The sequence below is a fragment of the Haplochromis burtoni genome, unplaced genomic scaffold (assembly GCF_018398535.1).
Source record: "Haplochromis burtoni strain Fernald_Lab_line unplaced genomic scaffold, NCSU_Asbu1 Contig_127, whole genome shotgun sequence".
Classification (NCBI taxonomy): domain Eukaryota; kingdom Metazoa; phylum Chordata; class Actinopteri; order Cichliformes; family Cichlidae; genus Haplochromis; species Haplochromis burtoni.
In genome coordinates, this window is record NW_024582488.1 from 1,207,447 (window position 1) to 1,230,558 (window position 23,112).

Genomic DNA, 23,112 nt, shown 5'->3' on the forward strand with positions numbered 1-23,112 from the left:
TTATTAATTAAAACAAAACAAAAAACAACAACAAAAAATTATAGACTAGTAGAATGTTAAAGAGCAGCTTAGTCACAATGTTACCAGTAGTTACAAATCATATAGTCAGTCAATACAAGACAAACATTTATAATGTCACTTGCACCAATCACTTCTGACCCAAATGTGTTTTTATGGAGCAGGTACATTTACTGGGGTCTGTTGAGAAAAGGAGTCTTCTGTGAAGTGCCATGTTCTTTGTTCTTTAGGTGAGACAAAACAATTGGAACACATCCTTATCACCCTTATTACCCCAGTACATGTCACTGTGCGGCTGCTGTGCTTAAAGCCATAATGTCCACCTGAGATGATCGCATTACAGACCCCCCCCTTTCGTACATCATACAGATGTAAGAGTATAAAATCTGCCTAACATCTAGCTTGGGGCTCACTAAGATTACTTGACACATGCAAATACCTAAATGTTATTATCCAACCAGTGTTGGGAAGGTTACTCTTAAAATGTATTCCACTACAGATTACAGAATACATGCCCCAAAATGCATTTTGTATTGTATTCTGTTACGTTACTCAATGAGAGTAATGTATTCTGAATACTTTGGATTACTTAATATACTGTCAGGCTTTTTACAACTGCATGAATGTATTATTGTGTGATTTATTACTATTACTTAAGGTTACTCGCCATACCAATACCAACTAGATTTTTAAATCTTAATATAAAATGAGTAACAGTAGGTGGACATTAGGTAAGGCTGCACTTTTTGCAGCGATCTCGTATAGAAAACTATTCCGCGCATTTCTAAAACAGGTCCGCGGCTCCGAGCTGTATAAAGGGACCTCTGGCTAATACGTCGGGTTCATGTCGGGGTTGTAGCCGAAAACTAGCTTTACTTTGTTGACTGGGTCAACTTTGCTAGCGTGCAGTGGTTATTATTATATTTACATGCTTCCATCTCCTGTTTCTCGTCGGTAGCACCTCATACTTTGGACTTTTTCTCCCTCCCTCGCGCTCACAGACACATATGAGCAGGAGGCAGGGTATGGCAGTCCATTCTCCCTGCAGCACAGACTACACTGCCCATGATGCTACATTCTTTAGGGCGATGCCTGTAACACTCTGCCTATTGCCTTCATATTAAATCATTTTTTGAATAATAATTTAAAAACAAAATTTCTTCACGTAATTATGCGGACCGCAAGTAGAGGTGACATGGGCCGCGAGATTGAGACACAGGCATTAGAGCCTGTGTGAAAGGGAAAAGACCTCTGTGTAATCCATTTATTTCAACAAAGTAACTGTATTCTAAATACCACCTTTTTAAACGGTAACTGTAACGGAATACAGTTACTCGTATTTTGTATTTTAAATACGTAACGGCGGTACATGTATTCCGTTACTCCCCAACACTGTATCCAACATTATAATGTGCAAAAGTCTTGAGTCGCCCTTCATTTCTTTATAATTTGTTAGAAACATTGTGAAAAATCTGCAACATCTTCTTGAATGTTGGCTACCTTTTGACCCCAAACTCCAGATAATTTTGCATGGTGGATCAAGATCTGATGATACTTTTCTGCATTCATAATTGTATCAGTGTTGTTAAGATCCCCAACACAGCCACAAACCATGACAGAGGCTGGCTGTACCTAATACTTTTGTACCTGTCTCGTGACCTCCAACACTGGATTGGAAACAAAACTTCAAAGTTGGATTCATCACTCCACAAAACCTGTTAGCTACAGATTTTCAGTCCAGCAATATTCACCTTTTCCTCACTTCCTTAAGACTGGCTTTTTGACAGCCACACTTGCACCAAGACTGTTTCTGATTAGGCTTTATTAAAACAGTAGATAGATCAGCTGAAAGGCCAGATGCATCTCTTAGGTCCCATGTCAGGTCTTTGCTGGATTTTTTCCCTCTTTCTTCAGGATATGACTTTCAGATAGTGTTTATCTTGTGTAGATAATTCTTCAGGCTTGCCAGTTCTTCTTTGGTCCCCTACATGTCCAATTTCCTCAACTTTTATAGGGAAACACTGCACAGCATGCTGAGAAATGCTAAGTTTGAAGTTATTGGCTCTTTGGGAATGATCTTCTTGGTGAAAATATATTGTTTTATGCCTATCAAACGGTATTATCTTTGTAATAGATTCAACTAAAGAAGAGGGAACAAATGATGTGCTTTTGTAACAGCTACTAGTGACTTAGTACCTAAAGATACAATTGAAACTGGTTTGTTGATAAGTTGTCTGTTTTGTGCAGACACAACACTGGTTTATCCCTTGAGTTAGGGATGAGTTATCCCTTTTTATGCTTGAATAATTCATAGGTCAGCATTAAGTGGCTCAGAAAAAATGAAAATAGTTAGGTACAATAACTGGACTTACAATGTCCAAAAGAAAAAGAAAAAAACTTGGGAATAGTCTTGGGAACTACTGATCAAGACCACTTTCAAAAATTCAAAAGAAACCTTGCACCAAGGAAGCAAAAGATAAAGAAATGAACAGTGACTTGAGACTTTTGCACAGCACTGTACATGTGACAGAAGATAAAGTATATCATGATAGGTTAACTTTAAATCCTGAAGCCTGGAATGTAATGCACTCATAAATGTCATTTATATCTGATAAGAAATGATTCTAGATAATGATATGCCTTTGCCAAACAGAAGGGAAGTCAAATGGATTTTGATTCCACTCCAAATCATTCAGTAGCTTTCCACTAATGTAACTTGATCAGAGCACTCTCAAACCCGAGCTCTGTGAAATGACAGTTGAGATTAATTTTGTCAGCCTTGTAATCGCGCCTTATTGATGTGTTTCCTGTGAAATGGCACATCGGAAAGAGCATCTTCAGCCACGGGGCAACTGTGTTTCATAGAGTAGTCATGGATGGACATTTGATGCTGACCTCTTGATCGCACACCTTCATATCATCAGGCTGGCACGCACACACACTCGCAGGTAATGCTCTATTATGCTGATTTATTGAAGGTTAATTTAATCACTCTTGTAATACCTGACCAGAGGGTGTTCTTACCCGTGAAAAACCCAAGTAGCAGGAAAAAAAGGAGCAAAACATGACAACAAATCAAAAAGTGATTTCATGAAGGTGGCACTAGAGACAGGCCAATCCATCAGAAGGGTGGCAGAGTGTGGACGTGTTGCCACGCGTGGTGCCAGGCGAGGTGCCAGGCGGTCCAAGGCACATCCTCCATGCCAGAGCCCCGAGGCTGAGTGTCCTCGTCACAAGGACAGAGAGGTCGTTAGGACCAACTGCACTAAATCATATACCTCCTCCCACCCACTGTCGTGGCCAACGAAGCAGGTTGATGCAGAAATACTGGGAGAGGCAAAGCAGCTACTGGTGGAATCCGCTGGTTTGTTACAACTAGTGCACATCATACCCTCTTATTCCAATTGATACAGTGATATATGATGTTGTTATGACACTTCCCCTGCTTTTGAGAGCACCCCAATGTCAACAAGGCTTTACACCCAGTGAATGATTCCTCCTAAATGCATTTTAGAGTTTTGCACAAATACATTTTCAGAGCTAAGTAAACAATGCGGGCCATTATCTAGATGTATTGTTTATGCATTTTGAGCTCCGTGGCTTGGATGAGCAAGTGAGCGAGAGAGCAGCAAAGAGAGGGAAGGAGAGACAAAGAAGGAGCGAGAGAGAGAGAGAGAGAGAGAGAGAGACTTTCTCCAAAACACATCAGTTCTGTGAGCAGCACTGGCAGATTTTCCATTCAGTCAGCATTTTTCTTTACATGCTGAACAGATAGCTAAAGGTACCACTTAATGTGATGGGAGACAGGATCTAATGGATTGATACACAGGTTTTGACATGCTATTTGAGCATGGAGCTCGCTATAATTGGTCATGTCATTGTGCATTAAACTAACAATATATAGAGTACTGCCCTGAGACGAGTGTCTTTAGCAAATCTGTCAGATATCACACCAAAATACCTCTGACAGCTATCTCAGGCAATGCCAGAGCACTGCAACACAGCGGCATGAAAACTTGCACCCGCTAAAGAAGGCACATTTGGGAATCCAGACACCTTAAACTCACCTCTTTGTCTCTTTGAAAGTTGTCTGCTTTCCAATCTCTGTACCGCTTCTGTTCATAATCGTGGCATTTTGTGGATAACTCAAACCTGTTATACACTGCGACTTTCTTAATATGAAAACAGTTCCTTTTTGCACAAATGTTGGCGGGCCATGACCTCTATATCGCTTGTCATAGACGCGTGCGACTCCTCCCATACATTAGCGACACGGATTAGGGGTCCAAGGTGAAGCCAACTCAACCCATGACTCCTGTGCTGCTGTCAGAAGACATTGTATCATCTTTGGTATGGAGGCTATTTGAATTGGCAACACTTCGTACATTGTCTTCCGTCTCATCACGCAAGGAGATGATGGGGTGGGGAGCTGATTGTAGCCAGCAACATCACACATGATGTCAGGCCAAGACAAACCTAGACAAAAACTATTTTTTTGTCCTTTTAATAATTTTATCTCCATGACCTGTTGATATTTTAACATTTTCTCTGATTAAAGGGAAGAAGGCCGGCTTTTTTTCCCTACAGAAATTGCAATTTACGAATTTCCAGAAACACATACTTGCACATAACATTGTGGCCTGGATCAGCTTAACTGTTCGTGCACACTGAGACAGGAGTGATCTATATCACTGTGCTCTGAAGACATCCACCACTATTTTGGCAGCCATTTTGTTTTCCTAAATACATAGTTTCTCCTTCTCAGCTGTCTGTCTGCTGGCACTGTCAGCCACTCTTGTGTGATTGGTCTGATGGTCTTGATGCTCATCACTCTGTCAGGCTAGGCTCGCCTTTCATTAGTCTGGGCCCCTCCATCCGCCACACTCACACAAATCACATTGACATCCAAACTCCTCAGATCCACAGAGCAATTTAACTGATATTCATTAGAGGGATGACAAGAGCTGATGGGAGATCTGTGGAGTGGAGGAGTGGGGGGACTCATTGTCCTCCTATCCTATCCCTGTCCTGTCCGCCTCCTTCCTTCCCCCTTCACTGCTGACTTTGTTTTAGGAGCATCGAGGCGCATCGGCGTCTGTAACTACCCAACCCTCAAGGAAAGTCAAGACAAAAGAACAATGGATAACACATCTAATCTCCTCTTTATTATTGCAGAAAAATACAACTGAGAGGAGGTTTGTGTTCTTCATTCTAAATAATTGGCTTTAGTAAAGCTGCTCCTTCTACATTGCTCTCCAGCAGCCACTATAATGCTCATTCAAGCAGAAGTCCAATCATTTAGCCTTCTCCCTCCAGCCCCTCATTAACCCCCAAAGTGTCAACCATCTCATTAATGTCCCCAACCATCCTCACCCCAAGTCCATCACTAAGCCCAAAGCGTTATCAACACATACAGTGGTGAAAAAAATTGATCACGTCTGAGAGGTAATTTTATATCTGCGAGGACTCGGTAAGCTCTGGAAACTCACAAGATATTCAATAAGGGTGCTCAGCCTTTTTCATTTGCATTATCAATGGCTACCGGCCCGAATCCCATCTTTCAATTATCATCCTTTGTTAAGGGCTTTATTCTGCTTGTCAGATGTGAGTCATCGCTGGGTTCTCCCACAACGTTTCACCAATGTATCCTAAACGTCGGAGGGCTGGGAGCAAGTCTGAGGCGGTAATGAGTTTGTGTGAGAAGACGGGGTCAGGACACAGTGTGTGTGTGTTAATTAATCTGTTCCCGGGTGGGAGGAACTGAAGCGAGATGATGAGATTTAAGAGAGTAAATGGGTGTGCTGCACTCGAGCTGTCCTCTGCTGAGTGAACGAGCAGGGTTAGAGGCTGGGCAAATGGCCGTCGTCATAGTAACCATATAACTTCCCCAGCCCTGAGTCACTTAGTCAGTCAGTCATGACAAGCAAAGGTGGGAACATCAAACACAAAGAACATGATGTCCCCAGGCGTCTTCGAGTAAGGCTAAGGTAGCTGGTCAAAAATTGAAAGAGTAAATATGACCGTTCGAGTGTGTGTGCGTGCGTGTGTGCGTGCGCCTCCATCACGCCTGCTGAAAAATATTAAAAAAACAAAAAAACAACACTCTCATTATATGGCACTGAGCCTGAATTGTGACTACTCTGATAGCATCAACACCTGCCAGTAATATTGTTAGATCCAAAAGCCTGCTTTGAGGGAATAGCACCTGTCTGTGCATTCTGCACCACTGTCAACTTGTCTCAGTGTGCGTATATAGGATCTGCTTTATTTTTTTCAAGGGACAGTCTTGGAGTCCAGGTGTGTGCCAGATCTGCTGTCTATGCCCAGGGCTCCTGATGGCATCCAAGCCCCCGTGGTAATCAGCCCACTCTGCCTGCTGTTGCAGCTCGCCTGCCTCCTCCTCCTCCTCCTCCAGTGGCTCGTTTCAGAAACATCTGGTGGTTTACATGCAGCACACACCACCTGCCAGACGCCTTGCAGGCAGTGGCACCGCTTGCACCTCTACAGTCCGCTCCACAACAACGCAACAGCATAGAAATCACCGCAAACGCTTGACAAATTGTAGTTGTGGAGACAACTGCACTGGAAAATGTTGAGTTTTAAAGTTCTGTTTAGTGTATCTGCAGATGTAGCCTGGTGAGCAGCTGATTTGTAAAGGCTTACTCAAAGTGGGACAAAAGAGGGGAGGGCTGAGGTTCTCTTTTTTCGGCAACATTCGGCCAATACTGTGATGTTTGTCTTCATTAAATCCACCCTGATCAACAAATATAAAAGAACACAATGTATTTTTGCAGCAATTAATTTGATTTAATCATAGAAGCACAAGGCATTAACATATCTGTATTGTTTTTTTTTTTTTTTATCAAATAACATTTATAAAACTATTGTGCAAAACAGTGTCCTTTTTAATCTTCTTCAAAGGCTCTGCACCAGTGGATAGTCATAGTCCTCTTAAATTAGGAAATATAACAAGTATGCATAATTTAAACAGCAAATCATAAGCTTACACACTATATGTACATTTTTACACAGACCTGGATTTTAGTGCCCCTTAATCAGTGATAAAGAACAAGGCAGCTTTTACAATCAGCAAAAAAACAAGACCGCACAGAGAAAACTATAAAACAAGCAATGAACTTCTGCTGTTTGGCAGATTCTTTAAAGGAGCTTTCCCAGGCATTTGGCTGTTTTAATGTGTTGATGACCAGTTTGGAAGGGCATTTTAAAATCTAGACAGGATAGGACTGTACAAATGTAACAGTAAAACATGCAGTCTACCAGCAAATCGAAAGCAAACTCACAAAAATACAAAATAAATACAATAAAATTAGTACATTTCAAGTCAATAGTTGACTCTCGAGTCAAAAGATTCACCGAAATAATCGTGAAACAATCCGTCTCACAAACGTGAACACAGACTGAGGGAGCTGAATAGCTTTGACCTACAGTATATTTTAAAGTGAAATAAATGTCTTTTGAAATACAGAGAAATCAGAAATGTGTATAGGCTGAATAGATGTAAACACCTTGTGCTGAAATTTTTAACAGTAGTTCATGGCAACTTTGTGCATTACCACACTTTTCAAATATTTTGTTTTTCATTTTATCTTTTTTAACAGTCTGTCATTCTACATATGTTTTACAGTATTTCTACTGCTCAGAGGGATTTAACATTTCTCCGTCTCACACACGTATAGCAGATGGTCCTCTGGAGACTTCCCATGGCTCTTGCTGAGGTGAAGCTTGATGGCATGCTTAGTGGCAAACTTACGGACACAGAGCTGGCAGCGATAAACTCCCCCATTACTACTGCAGTCATCTTGCGACTGTGGAGGAAGAAAGGACTCCAGGGGCACTACTTTCTCAGTGAGAGTCTGAGAGTCCCTGACAGTCTGTTTGGGAGACAGTTTGGCCAGGTCCCTGATTCTGAACCCCAAGTGGGCTTCCAGGTGGCATACGTAAGCTGCTGGGGTTCGAATCTGCGAGGCACAGTCACTGCAGAAGAATATAGGTTGACCGGAATCTAGGTTCTTCAGGAACTTCGTTCTGCCCGTTCTCCGTAGCTGGTACTTCACGTTGGCCAGCCAGTGGCTAATGGTGGTCATGGAGAGACCGGTGAAACGAGATATGTGCATTCTTTCTTGTGGGCTGAGGTCATTAATGATATATTTCCCCTCTGACGTCTGCCTCAAGCTCGAGGCAAACTGGGCCTGCAGAAGAAGGAGGTGCTGTGGGTTCCAGTTGGAGTGACGACCCTTTCGTTTGTGGCCATGCAGGGACACGTCATCATCGTCGTGGGTAGAGCCCACAACTTCAGTTTTATCTGTCACACGTGGGCGTGACGCCGACTTTGTGACATGGTGGGACTGTGTAAGGTTTCTCAGCATGTCTGAGATATCCGACAATGCATTTTCGTGTAGAGGGCTGCTGGATGTGTATGGAGAGACCACTGTTAGCTTTGCAGGAGTAACAAGAGAGATGGGAGAGACTGAGGAGGCCGTGGATGAGGGCGTTAGAGGAGCTGAGTTTACAGAGTCCCCTCGATCGCTTTTCCCTTTTGTAAGGTCCATGGGTTGGTCATCATTTGGCTGGCAAAAGCTATTGTTATTAGCTACACTTTGCTTTTTGGTCTGTGATGGAGGAGCAGCCACAGCGGCCTTCTCAGCCATGCTCTGGCTGAGCCTAGAGAGGAGACTCAAGGGATCTTGGTTTGGCAAAGAGGGCTTGGCTGCTTTCCCCAAGTGAATGTTCATTACTGACTGAAGAGCACTTAGAGGGTTGACAAAGGGCTGCTCTGGAGGAGTGTGACCAGTGATAATGGCGGTGCTGCATCTCAGTGCAGAGGCAAGCGGGGATTTCACTGCTGCTTCTCTCTTGGGTTCGGTTGCTGGAGATGTTCTGTCACCATGGCTTCCCCTGTCGCTATTGGTTGGGGTAACTTCCCTCCATTCCCGAGGCGAGTCTGCCTCCCCTCCCTTGTGGGATTCTCCAGCCTCACTGCTGCAGGGGGAGAATTGGTTCTCCCTCTTTGGAGATAACTGCTTAACTCTTTGTTCTACTTTTGCTACTTTCTCAGTCACTTTTTTCACTAAGTCTTCCATTGCCTGAAAGTTGTTGCTGGGAAAAAGTGATGACTGACTAAGTGGTGGGGAAATGAGGGGCTGGTTCTTGGCAAGGGAGGACGGCACTCCATCGCCTCCATTGAACAAGAACTTCATTTGTGAATTCTTTTCCATGTTTCCTTGCTTAAGGGCACTGGGGAACTGGTAGGCAGCATGGATGCTAGGATAGCCTCCCCAGCTTGGATTGCCACTCTGTGCCTTATTGATGGCTGATGTCACAGTGTTTTCCAGTGATTTCAGAATATCCAATCCCCCTTTAGGGCTTTCCTTCAGGTCCTCTTCGGTAAGGTAGTTATATTTTGAAATGTCGTATTTTTCCTCCCTCTCAGTATCTTCCTCCTTACTAACAGTAACTGCAACTTGCTTTTCATTTCCTATTGCCTCCTGCTTAGTGCATTCCTCCTCAACCTCCTCTTTCTTGATCTCTTTGAGGGGAGGGGAGGTGGCCGGGGGAGTTGTGGTAAGTTGAGTTTGAAGAGGCGGAGGGGAGAAGGTAGAGGGTGCAAGAGGTACAGACTGGACCCTCTGTTCTGTAGGTGTGGTAACTCTCCCGGGATTGGGGGAGGTAGCCTCGGGAAGTGTTTTGATTCTCTTTCCCACAGAGCTGGTCACCCTCAGGAAGTGTCCTGTCACCATCATGTGGGTCCTCAGCTCTTGGAGTGTATTATGGGAACTCCCACACTCCATGCACTTGAGGATCTGAAATTTGTTGGATTCAAATTGCCAAGCATAGCTAGCACCATTCTGGTGTCCATAGCGGTTATTTTGGGGAGTGTATGGGCTGGAGGAAGGTTTCTGTGAGGATTCACTAAGTTCTCCTTGTAGGTGTTTAGCTTTAGGGGTTCCTTCTCTAGAGCGCGGTGTAGCACTGAGGTCTAACCCCACAAGTCCCCGCTTCTTTGAAGACATGATTTTGGCTGCCACAGGGGCCATGGGCTCCTTCAAAGGCACTTTCTGGTAGTGTTTGGTCTTGATCATGTGGACACTGAGGTCCTGGAGGGATTCAAAGGAATGGCCACAATACATGCATTTCAAAACTTTCTGGGCATCCTCTTTTCCCTCCATCTCCAACAGGGACCGCTTACGTGGTTTAGACCAGCGCTTTGCGCCACTGCCTGCCTTGTCCTGGTTGTCATCACGGTAGTGGCCTGTATCATTCATGTGAACTGTCAGCTCCACCAGAGTGTCATAAGCAGCGCTACAGCCCTTACAACGGAATTTACTGGCCCCAGTAAAGATTGAGCCAAACAGCTTTGGGTTTTGCCTGTGGAGTTGGACTGTACTAAAGAGACTGGGCTCTGACTGAGCGGGGTGACGGCTCTGTGGAGGATGCTGCTGTAGTGTCTTTGCCACTGCAGTTTGGTGCCAGTCATAGCTACCACTGCTACAGCTACTACTGCTACTGGTGCTGTTACTGCGAGCTGGCTTCTCTGCAGAAGTCGAAGACTGCGCCGGTAGAGGTGTGGAGTTAAAATTTAGTGGTGACCACAAGGGGCTGGTGAGAAAGCTGGAGTAGATAGCCTTCATTTGTTCTAACGTGTCCACGCCTATGGGAGGCGTCTTGCTGTCAGCATTTATAGATGCTGTGACAACGCTCCCCTCAACTTTTCTGGAGGGGCTCTCGAAGTCTGAAAGACGGTCACTAGTCTCACTCACATGTGACTCACTGTCCATCTCTTGTCCTGAGAGCTCTGTGGTCTCAGCTGATTCTTGGTCACATGGCTGCTCCTTGGCAGTCTCTACACTTTGCTCCACAAACTCATCTTTCATGGGAAGGTCGTCCTGAGGGGTTGAGGGCAGGTCGTCCGCTTCTGCTTCCTCATCCTCCACATGGTGCTCTGTCAGCTCGTCGGGAGAATAAGCTGCAAGGAGAACCAAGACAAAGAGAGAAGGAAAGAGATGAGTTAAATTGCAGGGAGTGAACACGCTATGTTAGAATAACTGGAGAAAAAGTTTCCCTGCTATGTGTGCCCGAGGACTCCCAGGGATAAATGAGCCATCTGTGTGGGAGCCTTTAAAGCTGAGCTGAGAAATTACAGTCATCCCATTTCACCTCATCAACCGTTGAGGTGTTATTTTCCTCTAGGCGAGCCTGTATTTATATACTACCCCAGCCACACGGAACTTATGCCTCCCCTCTTTTCACTCCTTCTATTGGAGGAAAACAAAAAAGAAATATCTTGGCAAAAACATAATGCACCATTTTATTTATCTCAGGGCGCAACAGCTTGAAATGAAAACTAAATCTGAAATTAATGAAGCCCAATCTCACTGTGGCATTCTCCTCTGGGGTAATAAATGAGTTGGATCAACCTCCATCTGTCAGTTAATATGTCTGACGCCTCTTCATCTGCCTCTTCTCTGATTACACACACATACATACTGACACACACGCACACAGGCAAAGAGCATGTCTTCAAGAATTTCAAGAAAGGGATGTCAAAATTTTGTTGATGAAATGCAGATATGTTGAATAGACACCACACAGTTTCATCTGCACTGAAGTAAGTTCACTAGTTTTTTTTGATACAACAGATAATCAGTACTCCTTGTTCAAACTATACACCTAAAGACCCAAAGAGTGTTAAATATCACATATAAGACATTTTTAAACAGACAAAGAATTCTATAATTAAAATCAAAGGAAGCGGGGATAAAGAGAACGAGGCGAAACTGAGGACGCTGACACGACGGCGATGCATAAGTGACCTGTCACTTTGCATGGTGGCGTCTACAGCTCACACAGAGACCGATGAGTCTATGTGCGTTGGTGTGTGTGCACTGCATCCCCCATCCCTCCACACACACAACCACTATGTCTTTCGTGATGATGAGCCTACCCACCTAGCACCGACTGGCCCAGCACACGCCCCCTTTTCCGCAGTGTCACCGAGCCCCTGCTCCCTCGCTTCCTGACCACCTCACTCACAAAACCACTCAACTTAAGGAAAAACAAATACTCTCAGAAAATAGTGGATGGCCTGTGGACAGGTCTGAGGCCATTTGGACAATGTTGTAAACCAAGACAAATACTACGGCAAGAACCTTTAGGTATAGGCTAAACGGTTTGAGCACTCACGCACAGTCGAGTCTATGTGTGTGGACACAAACAGATACACACACACACACACACACACACACACACACACACACACACACACACACACACACACACACACACACACACACACACACACGCTGTGACTAAATCCTTCATTCCCCCCCACCTCCCCATGCACTCACATCCAGTCTAAACAAAAATGTCATAGCTGAAATAACTCTCATTTCCAGTGCTAACAGCCAATCTCTAGGCAGCCATGCGGCTGGCGCTGGTCTGATTTGGGCCCTGGGGGCACAGTCAGCAGGCAGCCCAACTGAGAGGCCAGCCTAATGGAGACCTGGCAGGTGCGGCCCACTCTTCGTCCTCCCGGAGATTTGGTTTGTCACTGGGTATCCATTACCTGCCATTCTCCGCTGATAGGCCCCGACAACCCTGATCAAAAGATGTCGTTGGGCCCCAGTCCGCTTGGCAGTCAGTGGCATGTCGTTTGTAAAAAGGGCCAAGCAGGGTGTAAATAAAATGACATGATCACTTCCCCGGCCCCTCATGTTCTGGACACAATTATGATAATGTGGACGTTGAAGGGGAGGGAGGGGTCTGGGAGGCTGGCGAAGTGGGTGAGGAGGTAAATTGCTCACCCTCAGGAAAACATGCAAGAGAGATATCTCTGTACAACCAGTGCTGAAGTGACTTCCACATTCTTCTTTTCTTTTGCTTTTGGAAGGTCATGTCTGATTCTAATTTAAACGACTAAAACCAGCCAGAATGAGGTAGTTACCACATTTGTGTATCGACTAGCTACAGCTCTTGACTGAATCGTCATGTCGCCTTTCTCGGCCTTCAACACAAAAGCATTCCGAGCATTTCTTCGCATTGTCTGGATATTTCAACAAACTGTTGCTTGAATAAATTCTACATCTACATCACGCCATTGCATTTGTAAGCCTTGCCAGGTCCCTGTCTATTTCTTAACCTGGTAGTAAATGTTTTACATTTTGTACTAACAGAGCTCCAGTCCTATGGTTTATTGTTCATTTGTCATTAAGCCTAGAAAGCACTGAAAGGGGGAGTGAAGTCCAAAAGGACCGGCTATAAAAACCTATAGAGTCAAACCATGCTCCCAGGCAATTTAAAATGCAAAACAAAAACCATTATGTCTGAGCACTATCTGTTAATTTAATCCCCAATGACTGATAATCCATCACACAGGGCGACAACCACATCCAATTATTCTCCCTGCCTTGACTGACAACAGAGGTGATTTATCAAGCTAATAAAAGGTGATGGGAGTATAGAGGCTCCCTTAGAATAAATTATGAATATTATGAATACAACAATACTCCTGGATGCAGTCTTAACTAATATCTGAGCATATGGTGTAAGACCAATGTATGAATTTTCCTAGTGTGTGCGTTGGTGTGAGAAGCAGAGAAAAAAAAAGGAGATTGCGTGTGTGTTCATGTAATGATAAACTGAGCTGAAGCCATGTGGGGGAAAGACAAGAATCATTAGGTTCTATGAATGATTCCTTTAGGGAGGGGAAATGGGGTGGAGGGGTTAAGAGGGGTAGGAGGTGCACATTCACACACTCAACATCTCAGTCACAGCTCACACAGAAATAGCAATAACGACTTCACACAAACACACAAACTGCAGAAAATCGAACTCTCGCAAGCCGAAACACACGTTTCACCTAATGTAAAAATACACAACCTCAAATACGCTCTCGCATAATTGCAAACACAACTACTCAGTCGGTTATGACCCCCCCCCAACAAACACAAACACACACTTGTACACGCATGTAGATGCAAGCGATGAGGAAAGACAGTGACATCTTGGCATGCAGGAGGCATTCCTGTGGAGTATCATTTTCATAAACATAAGGGCCGCAGACGAGGAGGGAGAGATCATCTGATAGAAATACTGCAGTGCTGCTCTGACGATCAGGAACAACAGAGAGGGCAGGGACAGGGGGGTGATTAAGCAGGAAGGTGCTGTGGCTGCCTCTAAAGCTGAGGCTTTAAGTGTCGCTTTCTGTCTGTCTCTTTCCTTCTGTCCTTTGGGTTTTTTCTCCTCAAGTGCAGTTGAAAACATTGTTTTTGATGCTACGCTTTAAACAGTTTTTGTATGCATAAGGAAAACACGGCGCATGTTCCTGAAAACCAAAAACTATGTAATTTTACATTTGCAAAAAGGAGAAACACTCAGTAGCCTGCATAATTACGTATTTATTAGCAAATGTAAATTTGCGGAACGCACAAATAGGTTTCCATCGAGCTACAAATTCTTCTAGACCCCTTTCTTAAGTTACCCCCTTGATGACCAAAGGGAGTGTCTGTGATCTGGTTTTCACAGCTGGGGAAACAGTCTGGGAGCCGGATCACACCCAACACAAGCAGGGTAAACAGGATGTGCCATTAAAATCTCTACCTGTGTCTGACCCTTATACTCAAATGACTGCCTTGTCAAGAACACAACCTTGCTAGAGGCATCGTAGGAGAGTCCTTTACGCGGTCATCATGAGCACAATATTTTATTTGTCGGGTTTTTCCGCACTAAAACAGGACACCGCCTGTATAACAGATGGCTGTAAATTGCAGAACAAAAGCACCGCATCTTCATGTCTTTTCCTAAAATTATTGTGCAAAACTACTGCTATTAGTAACAATCTGTAAAATGTTTTTAGCTACGCCACAAACTAATGTATTGCAGAGTGTAAATCCAGCGTGTACATTATATAGAATTACTTAGACAGAAAAGAGAAGTAAGACATATAATCTTTACATTCTTGGGAAAATAAAATGGAAATTAATACTGCCGAAGGAGCATTGTCTGTGTGGGTTTTATGGTTAGATCACCTTCAGCGCACAAAGACACAACCGGGATCCAGGGAGGGAGCAGGAAGCACGAGTGGTCTCTAATAGTTTACTGTAAAAGAAAAGTTCTGCAGTGGTAATCAAAAGGCTACAACAAAAGGCTAAAAGTAGCTTCCAGCACAAGAAAGTGAAGCTCTGCAAGGAGAGGGTTAATCTGTATGAAAACATGGCGTGTGTGTCTCGACATGTGTACAATATTTTAGCTGGAACTTGACATCCTTAAACCAACACGAGCCCTCAGCGGGGGGCTCTTACCAACAGGAAAAACCTCCAGCACATTAAAGAACAGGAAGTAACCTTCAAAAAACCCCTACAAACCACTGCTTCTTACTCAAGTTTTGCAGCGATCTAAACCTCTCTAATAGATTAGAATAATTTAGCCTAAAACAGCCCCATTCTGTCAAAATAGCAGCAGATCAGGAACATACCTAAAATGCCTTTCTCTTGTACACATTTGTCAAAGTAACACACTCAATCAAACTTAGTTCTTTTACTCTTTTCCCTTTGATCCTCACAAGCTGGCTGAAAGTCCCATGAGAAAAAAATGAAACAGGTGATGTGTGATTATTTTAAAAATTAACAAGCTCTGACATAAGTCGCTTTTTCAGATATGACCGCAGAAGACTGTCTTGTGCTGCTCTCTTTTTGTAGGTTTTTAATACATTGCTTTGCTGCCTCATTGTGCTTATACAAGCTATCGTGTTACAGACAATCGTGGATGTCTTTGTCATTTTTTATTTGTGTGTGTTCTCTACCCCCTGATGGCATTGTGAATACATTGTGTCCGCCGATTGTAGTGGAGGATGTGTGATATGGGAGATGGGAAAAACAGAGAGATCATTCTGGCCCCAGGCAAAGCTTAGGGCTGAACCTTGTCAATGCACATGGTAAGAGGAGGGAGAGAGAAAGTGAATAGAGTCAACCCTCAGCTGCTTGTTGTGTTATAACTGGACTTCAAAGCTGCCAGCTGCAAATACAGACCTACAAGACCCGAAACTTCATCTAGTTTATCTAGAATGAGACAAACCACAAGCACACAAAGTCCTCCTGTTTCTTACTATAACCTCCATCTAATATTGAACACTATAAGTTAACCGAAGCCATAAAGTCCTATTTCAGAGCAATAGGTGATAAAATTTTACAGAAGAAAAAAAATACACACAAACTACTTCCACAGGCACGGAAATAAAAGGCAGTAATAAGGACTGAGGCTCCAGAGGAAGGTGATGTTCCAGTCTGATGTGCACATCAAGCCTGTCTCGTCTGATGATACGTAGTCAGTCAAACTTCCTTCAACTATTCCACATCTTCTCTCATTCTTTCCATCATTTTTTATATACGCCTTACTTGAGCAGCTCTCAAGCAAAGTTTCGTGAAGCAGAACTGCTGCTCAGTCCTACATTCCTTGAACTGTTTAGGCCTCATATAACAATGTTGTTAAAAAGTCACTGGGCTGTGTGAATGGGGCAAAACAGAAAGACAGCAGCCTGAAAGCCAGACTAAAGCTAAACTAAGGATATCAAGCCAGCTTCAAATAGTGGGACTATTTTAGTTTAGACTTTCTGACATTCTAGTTTGCGCAATCTGAAATACTTTCTAGTGGGGGCATGCATATGTGCACCTGAACCTGTAGCAAACATAAACACAATTATCTGTAAATGTAATTCCATGCACCAGGACTCGTGCCTATAAGTCATTCATGTCGTTGCATTGCAAGACAGCATGCAGTAAAACCGCATTAGTACAGTAGATCAAAGCCGTAACAGTTTGCAATGGCTAGCTTAGTTAATCATTTTGATGTTCATATTTATTTTCAGCTCCTAGTGTTTTCATAACTGGATTAAACTGGACTGGTCCAATCTGCCCTCATTTTCTGTGCTACGTGGAGTAAGTTGTCACTCTCAAAGTGATATCGTGGCGGTGCCACAGCAAGGGAGACAAGTATGTAGGGGTTTTTTTCTCATTACAAGTAGCTTGAGTAAAATATTTACACGACTGGACAGAAAAAAAACTGACTGACTGAGATCCAGTTATTTGAGTCAAAATGAAGACCCAAAGAGCGCGAGCCTAAACCAAAGGACAGCCTCTGGGGTTGCCTTTTTTTTGTTTTTGATGTTAAAAGTCGAAACTTTAGGTCAGAGCACAAGGTGAAGGGTAAAAAATCAGGACTGGGGAGTGGGATGACCGAACCCCTCTCAAAACACACAGCTGCTGCCGTGATCACCTAGCAACGAGGAGGTGATGGACGCAGCCCGAAGATGGATGGCCACCATAAATCACAGGAGTGTGTAGGAGGAGGAGGTAGGACACAGAGAGAAGGCAACATGAAGAGGACAAAAACAAAAATGTGTTTTCCAGTTTTCTGCCGCAGCAGCACCAGCAGAGCTGGCTCCACTTTTCACGATTGTTGGGGAATGATGTGGGTCTGGGGACTCTTCTGGGCAAAACTAAATGGAAATTTCTGGGTAATCATTACACTGGGTTATAAAGGATCCAATGGATTGCTGTATAAGGCATAATTGCAATAAACTCTATAGCGGCTTCTACCTGCCCTTTTACGTCTGGAGAGTTTTTTGCGATTCAACTAACTTTTTTAAAGATGATAAAAATGACAGACTATACCTTTCATAAAGCAACCCTTCAGGCAAGGCAATCTGGGTAGTGTAGTTGCGGGATAAACATCCCTGGGCTATCTGATTATGGCTTACTGCAGCGGCACTGGTGTCTAGTAACACTCAGAGAGAGCGCTCAGCCATCCATCACGCAGTGAGTGTCTGTCTAAGGCTTTCCACCCTGCTTCTTCTCGTCCTGGCTCTCCAGTTACAGCCATACACGGCCGGCCTAAATAATATTCTTCATGATAAATGGCACTATAAGCCTGGTATCCATCATTAATCTGATTTTTAAAGAAGCATCCATCTTGGAGAGAGCCTGTTAGGGCCACGGGAGAGCAGAGCAGCTCGGGTTCATTTAAAGGCCAGGCTGCTGCATGAGTGATACCTGTCAGCCCTGTTCATCAGGGAGCAGCACACACACTCACGCAGCATTAAACACTGGCGCCATATGGCCACATCTGCGCACAGACACACACACCTCTACGATGCCTCCAAGCGTCCTCGTTGTGCATATATTATGAGTAAACAACGCTAACACACTTGTCGGACTTGTATACTCACAAAGCATATTTCTCCCCTTCATTCGACATCCAGAGATGTGTCATGGAAGAACATTCTGTCACTCATCAAAACACAACTCGGTGTAACTCAATCCTCTCTGTCATCTCGAAAAAATCTCCCCTCCCAAACGCTTCTCCTTAAGGGTTTCAGGAAATCTCACTCGCCCCTGGAAAAACTCTCCCAAACTCATACACAAACAACTGTTTTTTGTGTGAAACTCTGCTGACTTTACACCTCATACTACGTCTCTTTGTTTCTCTCAGTGCAATCTCTGTCTTGTTTTCCCCTCTTTCACTCTCTCTTTCTCTCTGCCCCCTATCCACCTCCCTTCTCTGTGTGTCTGGTAAAGCCCGTTTGATAAATGACACACGTCAGCGTGTCAGAAGCGAAGGGTGGGTCAGTGATAAATGACTCTGTTGAAAAGGAAATCGGCTCTCTGGCATGGCTTGGCTATTCTCCTCCTGGATTGGGTTTCAGGACCCCTGAAGACCGGAGCAGCTCAGTTTCCCTGAAAACAGCACACATCCCACCAGGCTCTAACACTCTCTAACGCTCTCTACCTCTGGGAGGGGTGGGAGGGTGGTGGGTTTGGAAGGATCCAGCCTGTCCCAATTGTCGCCAGAGTGCAGCTGCATCTATCACAACAGCAGTGGGACTATTTTTACAAAGCCTCCGACTCGGTGCCCAGACAGCAGTCTCAGCTGAAAACCTCGGCTGAAAGCACACTGAAAGCTGAAAGGGAAGAGTGTATGGCTAACGGTTTTCTATTTGTGACACTACTACAGCACTTACACTCTTCTTTTGCTCTCAGAGCCCAACCCAATGGGTTGACGTCTGCCAAGTGCGTGTTAAAAAGGAGAGAAGGCCCATTTCAGCGCCCTCGCTCTTCTTCTCGTCATCCCGCCCCCCCTACCCCTCCACCACCCACCCCCATCACCACCACCAGCTCCTCCTCCCCTTCCTCCCCCTTCTGGCCTCGTTCTCTCTTCTCTTACACTATCTCTTTCAGTCACTTGCTGGCAGGGTGGCACTGTTATCATTACACAGGCAGGATTTATGGAGTCAAGGCCTATGGCAAAAACAAAAAGGCGTCTGTCAATACCTGTGGGAAACATTCTGTCAGCCTTCCTCCTCCTCCTTTCCCTGGTGCTCACAGCCTCATTAGGTATGCACTTATCAGACACATAGATCACAGACGTGACTCAACCTCACCGGAATCCAGCCACAGGACTTTCATTAGCAACGGGCCCAGCAAGGCCAAAACACTTGCCTTGCTCACACCTGCAGACAACAGCAGCTGAGGAGACGTATTGTTGTTGTTGAACCTCGCTAGCGCTGTCACTGCGTTTGTCGGTTGGACAATTAAGTCCAAACTTGCGGTCCCCTGCTGCTTCCAAAAGGGCGTGCTTTTCACACATAAACAACAGGAAGGCAGACAGATATAAAAGCGTACTTAATTTCACTTGGTGCTTTTACAACCCATTCAGAACATATGGGTGTGGGTCTGCAATGTGTGCTGTAAAGGCTTGTATCTTTACTGGTGTCAACACTCTGTGTTTGTTGTTTCTTAGCTGGCACACACGCAACTGATTTGCTAAGAAAGAGGTGGGAAGAGAAGAAAAAGTGGAGACTTCTTAGGCCTGAAGGGTTCAGAGAATTACAACCTGACCGCAGCAGGTGGTTTGTAATTATCATTCCCGTCCATAGTATCAGTAAGTCAAACCACGTACACATTCAAACCCAACAAATTCAAAGGTAGATGCCCACTTATTTAAGTGTATACTCACTCACCCGCTCGTAGACAAACATAAGTGATGGCTGCCAGTTTGGCAGCTGTACTCCTGACCCTGCAGAAAGAAGAAACTGTTGCTGTGGAGTCCTGTCCAAATCAGACCGACTTCCCCACCCTTCTCCATCTACATTACACCCTCTCTCAGACTAACTCTTACACAAACGAGCAAAGCACAGCGTTTTGAGAATGAAAAGGGCAGGATGGATTTCACTGTGGTGGTGTGACAATGCACTGACACGAGCTGCAAACAGCTGCGTCTTCGCCCTCATGTTGTAAAGCCTATGTCGACTTCCTGTTAAGTCGACGGAGTATTTCAACTTTCTGAAGCCATTTCAACAGCTTCGGGACCCCGAGCTGGTGGCAAATTCACGAAGGGCTCTACATTTCCACAGCCGGGAAAGTCTCGCTCTCTCATGTTTGCTCGCCTGTTTATGTGGCCAGCTGCCCTTGGCTGTTAAGAGCACTCAGACCTGACCCAGGTACGCAGGCCCATTTGTCACCTGCAGCAGAAAATTGAGTTACAGCACAACCAAAGGCGAGCGGCTCTGTGTAATATCAAGTTGATTACATCAAAGTGGTGGCAAACCTCATTGGGCTGGGCACCCCGAGCTTGTCATCTCCAATCACAGGGCCTGTCAGGACTCCATCAGCCTCACGGCTAATTGGACCAACGCTAATGAAGCAGGCAAAACAAGTTTTCTACTGTGGAGAGAGAAACCCTCTCAGACAGGAAAGAAAGAGAGGGAGAAGCCGAGAGTGTGTTTGAGAGACAATGAGAGAGAGCAAAGCAGGGTGGTGTGTGCGTGTATATGTGTGTGTGAGGTGGAGTGGGGGGGTAGATTTTTCATGCAAGTCTCAAGGTTGCAGTGGGCTGACTCTCCCCCTAAGTCCCTAATCAAGGCCCATCATCTGTCATCCTTTTCTTTGCTCTCTCTATCACCATGCTCTGTGCTGCAATCAATTCATCATCACCCTTTGTGTGCCACTGAACAGTTGACAACTTTATAACTTGCAGCTGCACGGGTTGACTGACAGGGGTGGAAGGGGAGCATGAAAAAATGAAGAAATGAATAGATGAATGAATGAACAAAGAAGCCTGGTTTCAGGGAGAAAAAGTTGTTTTCTAAAAACACAAAACGATCTATATTACAGCCTTTTATTCCCTTTCGTCAACAGAGAAACAGCAGTGTAGCAGGGAAGAGAGAGGAGAGGAGAGGAGGAGATGAAAAAAGAAAAACATCCTTCTCACTGATCTGAAATCAGAAAGCTTTCAGTCATTCTTTATGTGCTCCCCGCGGCCACTCTGAGCCAGTGAGCATGTACATTAGGCTGGGGCATTTTGATGAAATAAAAGCCCAGGCCAGCTTATGGCTAAACAGAATGGGAGCACTCACTCAGCTTGTCTCTGATTGACCATTAAAGCCATTGATGAATGGGCCTGTCAGGGGAGAGACAATTAAATCAAACATGAAACAAAGCCGTTGTGACGGCCCGGTCTGACAGAGCAAACCCATTCCTCCCCTCCATTACATAGCACACGGCTCCTTTTACAACCCCTAACCCACTCCTCCCGCCTCCTTCACCCACTGTATGTGTGTAACTGTGTCTGCCTATGTGTGTTCAAAGTGAAGAAGTGAGCATGTGCACATGGAAGTGTGATGTTCTCTGCTGGAAGTATGTGTCTGCTTGTGTGTGTGTGATGTCTCACTGTGAAACCACTTTGTCCCCCCCTTCCTTCACTTTTTCGTGAGTCACTTGACCATCACGGTAATAGAAACTGTGTGTGTGTGTGTGTGTGTGAGAGAGAGAGAGAGAGTGAGAGCCAGTGTAAAAAAGTACACAGGGCCTTTCAAAGTGGTTTAAACGTGACGTCAGGGGCCTGCAGCACATGGTGGGAAGTGATTTTCTGATGCAAATCGGGAAGGATCAGATCAAAGCCGCATGACAGCCAATCAATCAACCGTCAAATCAGACATGGCAACTGTCGATTATGGCTCCTTCCAGCCCACGAAACCCCATTGTCTGCTCTCAAATTGTTTATCTTATCCCAAGAAAAGAAATACCTCAGAGGTAGAGTTTTTTTTCGCTTGTGCAAATAAGTTAAGCGCTGTGATCAAATGCGCACAAAGCCCTTACGCTCTTATGGCACGCCTCGGGCACTCGTTAAGAAAACGCCGCTTATTTCCAGAGGTTTTACGCTTAAAGATCCAGTTTATATTACATCTCGATGCGGTAAACTATCATGGATTCAAGTTTGGAAAAATAGGAAGCGAAAGTTTACAGCAGCCGACTCATCCGACCGGGGCACACCAGCCACTCTAAGCGAGAGCGAAAACGCAGAATGTTGTATATAAACTATACATCAGCTTTATATTGGTAATAGTTTCTATTAGGTCTCACAAGAGTAGCCAAGAGTGACAAAGCGCATCGTTGGAGAGAGGGGAAAAAACCCCGAAGTGAAAACGGAAATGCGGTGACTGGAAAGTGAGCTTTACAAAACAAATGAACCGCAGCTTTGCCACCGTGAGCCTTATTTTACGCATATAGTATTTGGCTCCACATACCTGCTGCGCGCTTCGGCGCTTCTTGTTTCCTCCGTGGCATTGTGTTTTTTAATCTGTGGGGATTTCCGTGAGAAGTCTTCTTTTTATTTCATATAGCTGCCCCCTCGCCGTATCCGGGAAGATCCACCTCTACTCAAAAAAGATTCACGCCTTCGTGTAGTAGACTGCACAACATCGGGGAGTCCGATGAAAAGAAAAACTAAAAACCATCGTCACTGGAATAAGGGCATGCACTGAGAAGTCAGCGGGAAAATACATAAACAAGGTGAGGGAGCATATTTTTGTTTTGGTGGGATCGCGTTAAGAATGTCAGCGGTGATAGCCAGCGTCCACCTCGGCTGCCTGGTCTGGCAACAGGCAAAGTTGAGGGATAAGAGAGATGATCGCGTCACTCACAGCAGGAGAATGGGCAAACCCACCGCTCCGTTAACTCTTTACTTCTCAGAGAGGGGCGGACACCACACACGAGTGTCCTCCTACCTCTGGTTTTCAGGCAAGTC

At 44.7% G+C, this 23,112-nt stretch overlaps 1 protein-coding gene across 1 annotated transcript; it reads right to left on the reverse strand.

The window, feature by feature from the left end:
• Positions 1–1,881: 1,881 nt before the first annotated feature.
• tshz3a (teashirt zinc finger homeobox 3a) lies at positions 1,882–23,112 on the reverse strand. Its single transcript, XM_005930318.3, has 2 exons — positions 22,613–23,112; positions 1,882–11,002 (listed from the first exon to the last, which is right to left on the reverse strand). The coding sequence occupies exons 1-2, from the start codon at positions 22,650–22,652 to the stop codon at positions 7,686–7,688; spliced, it is 3,357 nt and encodes a 1,118-aa protein (XP_005930380.1). The 5' UTR covers positions 22,653–23,112; the 3' UTR covers positions 1,882–7,685.

Excerpts from the sequence above, each read along its gene's own strand:
- tshz3a (XM_005930318.3), bottom strand. The coding sequence starts at position 22,652 with ATGCCACGGAGGAAACAAGAAGCGCCGAAGCGCGCAGCAG. Across the intron at positions 11,003-22,612 it reads AGCGCCGAAGCGCGCAGCAG|CTTATTCTCCCGACGAGCTG; the intron begins GTATGTGGAGCC and ends TTCTCCTTGCAG.